Here is a 12,109-nt window from a genome sequence, read left to right on the forward strand (position 1 = left end):
CAGGTAAGGCAGCATCTGAGGAGCAGGAGAATCGACATCTCAGGCAAAAGCCCTTCATCAGAAATTCCTGATGAAGGGCTTTTGCCCGAAATATCAATTCTCCTGCTCCTCGGATGTTGCCTGACCTGTTGTGCTTTTCCAGCACCACTCTAATCTAGACTCTGAATTCCAGCATCTGCAGTCCTCACTTTTGCCGAGCACCTATTTTCACCCTTTCACACCTTAATGTACAACCATTTTGTACCTTTCCACCTTTTTTCTTTTCTATGACTCTTTTTCGCGACAGTTCACAACCCCTTTGTCTTTTGCACTGGGTCTCCACACCATCTGAACCTCTCACTCCATCCCTGCTTCAGTCAAGACTATTTTTAAAAAACCACCATTTTCCAACCCCTTTCAGTTCTGAAGAAGAGTCATCCTGGACTCAAAACATTAACTCTTTCTCGATCCACAAATGCTGACAGACCTGCTGAATTTCTCCAGCCATTTCTGTGCTTGTTTCAGTTTCCAGCATCTGCAGTGTTTTGATGTGATATGATGGGAAAAAAAACAATCATTTCTGTCCTTGTGAAAAAAGCAGCATCAGTTAATCATGACTATTACTTTTGATGGAGAGTCATCTAGACTCTAAAACATTTGCTGGTTCTCTCCCCATGGATGCTGCCTGAGACGCTGCGATTTCCAGCATTTTTCTTTTCAGTACAGATTGCAGCCTCTGCAGTAATTTCCTCCTACTAAGCCTATTACATCGATCGTTCAACAGGACAGATCCCCCTAATATTGTAAAAATTAACACAGCCTTTGGTCTTTTTAACCTCCCTGATCTCTGAAGGAAAAACTGAAATCCAGCACCAAGTGTGGGAAGAAAAGTGTCCATTTTCCATCAGCATCACTGAGCTAATTTCATTTCAAACTATTCACTCACAATTGTTGCTTGGAAAGGCTGACAATAATAGGCAACTCATATTGCACCAAATTAATTACAATCAGCAAAAGTATGCACTTAAGTGGATTTCAGATCTCACATCATTGCCAAACATTTGAAATATTGAAATAAAGTGTTCTGAGAGGTCCTTGAAACTTAACTCATTCAGAAACAATGATTAATTTGAACAGAGTGACTGCACGAGATCTACAGACAAGAGTTTGCTTTTAAACACCCAGACTCCACTGTGTTCCTACGTCTGGATAGGCTGGAGGCTGAATCCGAGGGAACGTCTGAGCACAATTTAAAAGTACTTTTCATGAAAATAAATATCACAGAGGAAGAAAAAGCAATGGCAATACACATCCAGTAACAATTTCAGAATGAGTTTTCCATTAGGGAGGAAAGTTCACCCCTCATATTAACAAAGATGCTGCTATCAGAATCCATCTCAATATCTCACAATTTTTGTCTCTCCTTTCCCAAAGGCAATGACTTTTGTTCATGTATTTGATGGAGCTCAGCAGCTTCATATGGCCATTTTTCCAAGCATTATCAATGGAGGCTGTTTGGTCCTTGGCACTTGAGCAATGACAACTCTGTATGAATCTATGACCATCACATGTCCCCTTAGTCTATATTGTTTTCACTTCATAATTACTCCAGTGCCTCAAATACAGTCAGTGATTGAATTTGGTATAACCACTTGTGATAATGCAAGCTATGTTCTAACCCTGTGTACCCGGAAAATGGTATCTCCAGTCTTTCCATTTAGGCTTTGAGTACCACTCCTAACCCTGTCTACATAATCCTGAGTTCAGATATGAGCTTAATTTATTTCAGTAGATAGACTGAAATCTAGTCCCAACATTAATTGATGGGTTTACCCACCATACCATAATGTTTTTACTGGTATCTATGTCAATAATTTGCCCAATTAGCAACAATTTCTTTGCAGGTTCTGATGACCGGTTATTAAAATATTTCCTGCCACTGACATAAATCAATAGTGTAGTTTGGAGATCAGTTTTAATCACAGCTATGAGAAGTCTCCTTTTTTAAGGGCATCTGCATTTTTATGCATTTTCCTTAAATAATCATTTATCGCTGCTATTTTTGATTAGAAAGAACTGTTGGTGATGTTATCTAAGGAGCATTAATAATGCCTCAAACAAATTTTAAAGGAGTCATTAACCCTTTGATAACAGTGACAAAAAGAACTTGGTACGAGAATATTAGCATTGGTACTAGCATTAGTATTAACATTAGTATCGTCAAAACTTTGGCACTTAGAACACATGAAAGTGGTGAGGTCATTTACAAATTTCATACACATGATTTTGAAACTTACAGAGTTATTGCCATTATCCTCAAAATGCTTGCTCACTGAAACTTCAAACTCTTGACCAGGTTCATCCCCTCAGTTTAGGTCTAGCACTGCCACATCTTTAGTTGTACTATCTATATACTGGCACAAAAAGCTGTCCTAGATGCACTTTAAAAATTCTACACTGTGTAATCCTTTTACACTAAGACGATCCCGGTTAATATTAGCAAAGTTGAAGTCCCACACAATTATAACCCAGTTTCTTTCATACTTTGCTGTGATTTGCTGCTCTTCTATCATCCTCTAACTGTTGGGATAATCCCAGCAAAGTAATCATCCGGTTGTTTTCATTTCTAAGCTCTACCCAGATGATTTTATTTGAAAAGTCTTCCAAGACATCCTCCCTCATCACTGCAGTGATGATTTCCTTTATCAAAAATCAATAACACTAACCGCCACCTCTCTTTCCTTCCCCCATAGTGTCTGAAACTTCTATATCCTGGAATGTTGAGCTGCCAGTCCTGTCTTTCCTTCAGCCATATCTCAGTGATTATAATAATATCAAATTCCCATCTGATGAATAAGTTTATCTGCCTTGTCAAACTCCTTGCATTAAAAAAAACACAATTTAGCTTTCTGGATCTACAATGCACCTTATCATGCCCATGTCTTCTCTGCCTGCTGGACAGTCCTATCATTCCTTCTATATCTGTTTGGAACTTACTCCAGACTTTTCATCTACTCTGTGCTTCAACCCCTACCAAATTAATTTAAAACTTCCCCAAAAACACGATCAATCCTTCCAGCTTCTTCATTTTCTTTCCACAAAAGCCCCACTCTCTCTGATGCACTTCAGAACTGGTTCAATTCTGTTTTGTATGTGCTGAACACTCAAACACTAGCAGCTAGAAACAGTCATGATTCTGGCTGTCTCTCTAATTTACACATAATGCAGACATTGTACGGTTACCAAAAATGTAACTGATGAACTACACCTCATGTACACTGAATTTGAAGTGCACTTTTAAATGCTGATTGAAAAGTATGTGAAAAGAGCAGAACAAACCAGATCATAGCACCAGAGAATAATTGAATTTATTTCATTGCTATCTGAGGTAGAACATCGACTTGATCCCAAACTGTCTCTGAAAGGAAACCCGAGAGAAAACAGTCCAGTGGAAATGAGAAAGAAGCCAGCAATTTTTACTGGGGTTCAATCTTGACTTGGAAATATAAGTAAGTGGGATGGGAGCTACCTCAGCATGACAATGTTCCTCTTGCACATCCAATGAAAAGTAAAAAGGTAACAGTGAAGTTGCCCTAGTCTGAGTGGACCACAGGCTCTAGAGACGACTGATGGTGGTTTAACCTGAGGGTCACCCTGGTGACAAGGGGTGAGATTCAGAAGGCAGGTTCTTTATGATAACTTCTGACGATAAAGGAACAGAACATGTGCTCATAGAGAGTCATACAGATGTAAAACACGGAAGCAGACCTTTCAATCCAACTTGTCCATGCTGGCCAGATATCTTAAATTAATTTTGTTCCATTTGCCAGCATTTGGCCCACACTCCTCTAAGCCCTTCTTATTTATATACCCATCCAGATTCCTTTTACATGCTGTAATTGTACCAGCCTCCACCACTTCCTCTGACAGCTCATTCCAGACACGCACCACCCTCTGCATGAAAAAGTTACCCCTTACATCCCTTTTATATCTTTCCCCTCTCACCCTAAACCTATGCCCTCTAGTTTTGAACTCTCCTACCCTGGGGAAAAGACCTTCTCTATTTATCCTATCCCCCTCATGATTTTATAAACCTCTATAAGTCACCCCTTAGCCTCTGATGCTTCAGGGAAGAAATCCCCAGCCTATTTAGCCTCTCCCTAAAGCTCAAACCCTCCAACCCTGGCAACATCCTTGTAAATATCTTCTGAACCCTTTGAACATCCATCCCATAGAAAGGAGACCAGAATTGCACACAGTATTCCAAAAATGTCCTAATCAATGTCCTGGACAGTCACAACATGACCTCCCAACTCCTAGTTTCAGTGCTCTGACCAATAAAGGAGAGCAGATCAAACGCTTTCTTTACTATCTTATCTACCTGTGACTCCACTTTCAAGGAACTATGAACCTGCACTTCAGGGTTCCTTTGTTCATTAATACTTCCCAGGACCTTACCATGACGTTTATTGGATTACTCTACGTCACAAACCAGCTATCCAGCCAATAAACTCCCTAATGGAAATGTAGACATATGGTAACTGTCAGGCTAAAATTTCACTGCCCAAAACTTGAATAAAAGCACCAACCCATCTGTTCACAACCTTATGAAGACGAAGAATTTGACACAAATATATTGACCAATGTGCTAGAAATAACACCCAAGGGAACTTCAATCCCCTTCTCCCACCAGCTATGTCAGAACCATTATTCTCTGCATCAACTGAGATTATAACATGTGGTATGATAAAAGGCCAAGTGATCAGTCAAAGTTCTTGTACTGACTATGTGCAAACACATGTTAACTCTATGAGCTTCATTCCAATCTGGATCCAAACCTTGCTGTTAAGACATTAATACAGCTATCAAATGCTACACCACTTGAATTGACCATGACAGGAACAAAGAACATGATTCAAATCAGATCACGTCATATCCCACTACCAAGAAAGTCAATGAGAAATTATCACTATTAAAATTAAACCTTGTTACCTTTGGTCCCTCCCTACAATTTGTCTGAGTTAATGAATTTCAGCAACAACAATAAATGTTGCTGCTTCTTAAACCTAATTACCAGAGTTATACAGAGTAGTTGTTATGCCAATCATTTTGGAGACAAAATCCCAGAAAGAGTTGCAAACTTTCCAGGCTTCCCCTGGAGCTTTCAAGAAATGAAGATTGATCTCCCAGACACTGCTGCAAGCAACTTGGAAGAAAAATCATTCCAGAAATTCAAACTCTTCTTAATTTATTTCAACAGTTCCAATTTAGAACAATATTGAGATAGGGGAATGAACAGCTTTAATGATGGAGTAGTGGAGAGTGAGGTGGGGTGATGTATCATATGATTGATAAAACTTCCATGCTCCATCCTTGTTAAAAATCAAGCCTTGTGTTTATATTTTTTTTTCTCCTTTTCTTAGTTTTTCTCTTTTTAGCCTTGTGTTTATAGAATGCCTTGCATGAACTCAGATTGGTCCACAGCTAACTAAGTTATTTTCAAATGGACGAGAATGACTCTAGCAATGTAGGAAATGCTGCAGCTAATCTGAATTCAGCAAATTGTAAAACAATGTTAATTGAAGAACAGGCCTTGTTCAGGAACAGCTTCCTTCTTTACAAGAATGTTGTGGGATCACTTACAGGCACCTTAGAAGACACTCAGGACCCCAGTTTAACATCTCATTTGATCGTGCAGCACTGGAGGATGTGGCGAGAATTTTGTATTCTGATGCAGGACTTGAACTCACAACCTTCTAGCTCAGAGTTACCAACTGAGCAACAGCTGCCACCATAACGCAAATGGTAAAAGGAGATAAGCCTTCAAGTAACAGCTGCAGCATTTCAAACACTTAAGTTCATTTTGTTTCATGACAATGTATTTTCTCCTACTGCCTAAGTTAATTCAAAGACAGTTAGGCAGTTTACTAATGAGTTTTACTGATTAGATTGACCAACCTCAATATGCCATTTGTGTTTCAAAATTCAAACAAACATAACTAATTATTCTTCAGAATGAAGATCTTAGGAGAGTTTGGCAACGTGTTCCAAATCAAATCATAATGCCTTTCTAATCTCTTTTCCTCTCCAGAGTTGTGGTTGTTTTTCATCACTTTTAACACATTGTAAGCATTATGTCCAAGAAAGGGTTAAGCAAAGTAATACGTCTGAGTTCATTAGACCTATACGGTTTCCTTTGATCAGAGTGAAAGAGACCCACACAGCTAACGCACAATAAATTATCACGGTGTGATAAATGATTCTATTAGCAAAACAGATTGTTAAGCTCTGATATAACAGATAGGTGGGAGCAGAAGACCATTCATTCTCCCTACGGCACTTTCCCAGTTGTAAATAGGTTATTTTATGTGTAAATAACACATTAAAACTGAACAATATGTGTGTCCTTTGATAGTGAGCAAATTGGTGCAAATAAATTACATTGGACAAGGAAGTGAACTAACCCAGATATTACAGCAGCTGTTTGGTGAAGTTGTGCTAAAATGACTGAAAGGAGCTGTTGGTGCTATAGCTCTCATTCTGCCTGCGCTGTCCCAGTAACACGCTAATAGTAAATTATACCATGACATAAAGGTAATAAGGTTGTATTTTAAAAATATTTGAGAGCTCTTTCAGAAAAGGGCTGAAGCAAAAAGTCATCATGCATATTTTATTCAAAAAAGGGTCAAGATATTTATGCATCAACAATTGAACATTTCTGCTTGTCCTGACTATATTTTTGAAGAGTTGATTGAAATATTAAATCATTTGGAATTTGAAAGGGCTGAGAACATTCAAATGAGATTTTCCAAGATCAGTGCACCTGGAAATGCTGCATGACAGCGTCATCAACTGCAAGTCTATCCATAAAGGGGCATTCCAAGTCTTGTGATGCTTATATCAGAAAATGGGGCCCCACCTGACAGAAAGTAGCTGAGCAGGAAGGTAGGCTATAATATGCAGGAAGGTAAGACCAGTTAGTAGAAGTGTTTGAAAAATATCTGTTCCTCTTTGGCCTGCCATAGCCACCTTGCCAAAGAAAGTGCCACTCCTTATTCGGACAGCAAGTACCCAGCCAATTATTACAATGTTGGTCACCTTCTTGGATGTGTCCATTTCTCAATGTTGCTCGCTCAGAAACTCCCATGGGCTGACAAAGACCAGCAGTCAAAAAGAGTGGTGCTGGAAAAGCACAGCAGGTCTGGAGCATCCGAGGAGCAGAAGTCGACATTTCGGGCATAAATCCTTCAGCAGGAATGGCTTATGTTGAAGGACTTATGCCCGAAACACAGACTCTCCCACTCCTTGGACACTGCCTGACCTGCTGTGCTTTTCCAGCACCACACTTTTTGACTCTGATCTCCAGCATCTGCAGTCCTCACTGCCTCCTGGCAAACACCAGCAGCCTTTTAGATTGGTGAAATCTTGATAGAGGAAGGAAACTTCTCCATTTTATTTCTGACACTGTGTCAATGCACGACAAGTAGAAGAGGCCACACACAATGAAGAGACAGTATTTACTGTCTTCTACAATAGTAACAGCCACTGATTTGGCAAATGGACCATGAAAATAATCCCTATATGCCACAATTGATGAGGAAGGAAAGACTACCTCAATACCATGAATTGGCATCACTTTAAACAAAAATATATTATGCCTGACACCAGAATTTCCTCTAAGTTTTTTGACACTGCACTGCCATCATTTCACCAGCAAGTTAGGTGAAAACCCCATTTAGTGCAGAGTTTTGGCAGAAATACAAGACCAGATATACAGTCACTGAGTCACTGAAGTATACAGCATGGAAACAAGCCCTTCAGCCTAACTCGTCCATGCCGACCAAGTTTCCTGATTGTATCTTCAGTCGACTCCCTGGAACCCCACCATCCCACTCATGTCTTTTGAAAGGCTCCTCAAACTCTGACCTAGACATTGACTGCCTCTCCTAACATTTTATGTGGATTGCTGCCAGTCTTTGTTCTATAATCTGCCTGGGAGGCGGGCCGGGATGTTTCATCAGGTTGATGGGTCCTATATAACTGTAGAATGTTGTTGCAAGTGCCAAATCTCAGTCATGTACAAGCGTACAAATCAGGAGTTCTTGCTCTGTGTTGTAAATTCTCCCTTAGAAAGAGCGGCATTAATGCAATGCTCTATCATTTCCCCCAGAAAACATCTCCAAATGTGGTGCTGTAGCATGAGGTGCTCTATTAAGTAGTCAAGCACAGCAGTCATTGCACATGCTGTGCTAGGGATACAGTAAATAAAGCATGTGCACATTTAATAACCTACCAACTTCACTTGCTAAACTCTTACATACAGGAGGACCACTGCAGTTCCTGGACCCCAGTCTAATGATCAATCAAGGTCTAGTCATTACTTCAATGGGTGAGGCTGGCAGGCTCTTCATTAGAACATCAAAACCGAAAGAAAAGAAGTAAAAAAAATTGAAATTTCCACTTCAAAGATGCCCTTCAATCAGCACCTGCATCACATTCTGGTAGATAGTGTGCAGTTTCTTGGGTTAGGATATATTTTTAATGCTGGCTAGCCATTTGAGGAAGTCATTACTATGTTTTACATGGTGGTCAGCTGATTGGTTACTGAATTCTGAAGGACTGAGTCTTTAAACTTTATTACACTAGACTTTTATCATGTTTCCACTGACATCTTCAAACATGTTAAAAATAATAAGCGGGGATCAAAAAAAGCATAAACCCACAAGACTTACCAGTTGCTTTCTTTTCAATGTACTTGCCCGAGATAATCCCAATTTTCTGCATTTTAAAGAAATCAGACACCAATTCGTTTTTAATGAGAAAGGTAACAGCAAAGTGATGGCTGCTGTGGTTGTTTGCATTTGGCATCTGCAGTCAGCCACTGACTTAGTGGGCTGACTGAAATGGCTCAATAGCTGAAGGTCCTAGTCCCTGTCAGAAGACAGAGTTACATTTCAAAATAGCTAAAGACATGATAAAGCTTAAATATTATATATGTGCAGTCAGAGGGAATTGCTTTTTCCTTCACCAAATGCAAGTTATTTGAGGGAGTGCTCTTTAAAGCTAAGGCCAATTCTGGGTTATGCAGATTTAATGCAGCAGGTTAAGTTTTATGAAGATTGGAGTTGATTAAGTCTGCTCAAATCAAGATAAAATTTGATAAAATGAATGGATATATTATGCGAGTGCAGGGATTGTCCACCCTGACTTTGTGGATTCAGCATATCTCTTGTGATACAGTGATAGTATCCCTACCTCTACGTTCATGTCTCACCTCCTCCAGACGTGTGTGATAACATGTTTGCACAGGTTAATTTAAATAAAACTATCCAACCCATTCAACCTATGTGAAATACTTAGCCTTAATGCCGAGAAACAAATAGAAAAGGTCATGAACATTTGCCCAATATAAAGATAAACCTGGCACATTCAAAGAAAGAGATTCATGTGCTAAGACTAAAAGTATACTGAGCACTTTCTGAATAAAGTTACCAATCCATCTGTTAACAACCTTATGAAAATAAAAGAAATAACATTAATGTATCAATCAACTGTTGAGTACAGAAGAGTCCCTTCAGCCCATTGAGTCTGCGCCAACAAAACTACTTAAAACCTCCACCTGTCCCATTTTCCAGCGTTAAATGTCAAGGCATTTCAAGTGCTCATCCAAGTAGTTTTTAAAAGTTGTGAGGTTTCCTCGACTACCCTCCCGGGCAGTGCACTCCAGATTCCAACCACCCTTTTGGGTGAAAACATTTTTCCTCCAGGCCCACCTAAATCTCCTGCCTTTCACCTTCAAGTCATGTCCCCACTTTACCTACTTTTCTAATCAACCTATTCAGAGATGTTATTACATACCTCTGGAGCAGGTGGGCCTTGGACCTAAGCCTCCTGGTCTAGAGGAAGGGACACTACCAATGTGATGCATGAGGGAAATACTCCCTTTTGTTGACCCTTCAATGGGGAACAGCTGTTTTTTTTATCCCCCCTGTTCATACCCCTCTGGATGGTGCCCAAAGGAAAGGGAAAACGTGCTGCCAAATACTAAGAACCTCCAAAAGCTCCTTTCATGTGTTCACAGACATGGCAATTCTTGTGTGACACAGACTGCTTGCTGGAGTAACCCACTAAAATACAACGATTCATTCCATCGCTGGAATAGATCTGGTTCTGAACAAACAACATTCGCAGCAGATTATCGTGCCTTTTCTATTGGCTTTAACCAATTCTACAGCAAAACCATGAATGAAACACACTTAAAATTGACTCAATTCTATAGAAACGGTAATACATAAATGACTAAACACTTAATAAAATAACGAAAGCAGAGCTCAAAATTATGTCATAATGTATGGAATTCAGGAATCGTACACATGAAAGTAACTGGTCAACACTGGGATTTCACAAGCCACATTTTGGATTAGTGGTGCTGGAAGAGCACAGCCGTTCAGGCAGCATCTGAGGAGCAGCAAAATCGACGTTTCGGGCAAAAGCCCTTCATCAGGAAGGATGCTGCTCCTCGGATGCTGCCTGAACTGCTGTGCTCTTCCAGCACCGCTAATCCAAAATCTGGTTTCCAGCATCTGCAGTCATTGTTTTTACCTTTCACAAGCCATAATCAGTTATCTTCATCCCATTGCTCGAACCTAACTCTTGTGATAAAATCACAGGAAACAACTGCCTCCAACAGAATGCTTTCAATTAGCTCCTGTATAAACTGGAGGCATAGCAAAAAAACAAAACTGGAAACAAAATGATGGATGCCAGGGTTTACTTTTTGAATGTTTGGAATTGCATGGAATTTCCAGCACAGGAAAAAGCCATTTGGTGCAATTAACAGAATGTGCTGGTGTTTTAACTTCCACTTCCCACCCTGGTCTCCCTCATCAACCAAACCTGTGCCCTGAGCCTGGGACATCCTGACTCATAAATTGGGGTGTGCCCCGAATTAATGAGAACAGGTTTCAGATTTTCTGTGCGCTGCGGGAGGCTCAGTTCAGGTTCAAAACGTACCTCGTGATGCTGCCGAGGCTGCTGACTTCTTGTTAGCTTCTGTGAAGACATCCCCTTCAATAATGGAGGTTTTGGTCTCTTTCTTTTCAGTGGCAGTGGTCTGTGCTTGAGCTGCCATAGTAGCTGGTCATACTTCAGTAGACTGAACCTTAAGTGGCAAGTACAAAGAAGAGAAAAAAGGAAAACTGAATGAAGTGTTCTTTTCACTGTACTCTAATACCGCACAAGAGTTTTCTCACTCAGCAATAAACATTTCTAAGTTGTGCAATTAGAGAATGTGTGAGGAACTCAATAGCTTCTTGCATGAATAGGCACAAAGACCACTGGCCAAGGTGTTTATTAGTGCACAGGAGATGTGTTTTTTGCCCCGCCAAGTACAATCTCAGATTCCTACATTTATTGCCATTAAACAGCAATAATTACAGAGCTAAATGAAAGCTTGGTAATTTTAAAAATTCAATTACAGGATGTGGGCGTCACTGGGAACGCCAGCACTTACTGCCTGTCCCTAACTGCCCTTGGAAAAGTGGCAGTGAGCCGCCTTCTTGAGCTACTGTTTTTGTTGAGCTTTCCTTCCGATGCAACTGACTGACTTGCAGCAAGTCAATCACATTGAGAATGGCGTGGATTCACGCTTAGGCCTGATCAGGTGACAAAAGCAGATTTCCTTTCCGAAATAAATTTAACAAATAAGGACAACCTTGTTGCCTTTTGGACAGTATTTCTAATCGTCATATCACAGCTCCGTGCCAGTAGTCTACTAGAAAGAGAGCCCCACTAAGCCCGGAGTCATCAGAAATGTGGAAAGATTTAATCGACTACTCCAAAGTCTCCAATTCACCTGGCTGACGATCTCAGATTAAAAGAAAATACAATGGGTCTCTGCACTTAAAGAGGAAACAACTATTTATTGCAAACAGATTGTTTTAAAACAAGGGCAGAAAAGAAACATGAATTGCTAACTTTAACCCTCTATAACTTAAACCTTGTTTAAAAATCCGATATAATCACATGCACATACAGATACATGAAGAGACGAGCAAAGGCATAAGTAGTATGGCCAAGGCAGAAGCAAGAAAGGTCAATGAAGCACACTTCTGGCACCAGTCCAATCACA

At 40.1% G+C, this 12,109-nt stretch overlaps 1 protein-coding gene across 3 annotated transcripts in view; it reads right to left on the minus strand.

Moving 5' to 3' along the window:
• Positions 1–12,109, minus strand: part of gli2a (GLI family zinc finger 2a) — a 405,451-nt gene that overhangs the window by 286,050 nt on the left and 107,292 nt on the right. For all 3 annotated transcript variants that reach the window (XM_043694210.2, XM_043694206.2, XM_087989319.1), the window contains exon 3: positions 10,993–11,140. In XM_043694210.2, the coding sequence (XP_043550145.1) occupies positions 10,993–11,110 (118 nt within the window). In that variant the 5' untranslated portion in view covers positions 11,111–11,140. The remainder of the gene's footprint in view (positions 1–10,992; positions 11,141–12,109) is intronic.

The sequence above is a fragment of the Chiloscyllium plagiosum genome, unplaced genomic scaffold (genome assembly GCF_037043375.1).
Source record: "Chiloscyllium plagiosum isolate Xiang-an unplaced genomic scaffold, Cpla_swu_hap1 HiC_scaffold_7, whole genome shotgun sequence".
Lineage (NCBI taxonomy): Eukaryota > Metazoa > Chordata > Chondrichthyes > Orectolobiformes > Hemiscylliidae > Chiloscyllium > Chiloscyllium plagiosum.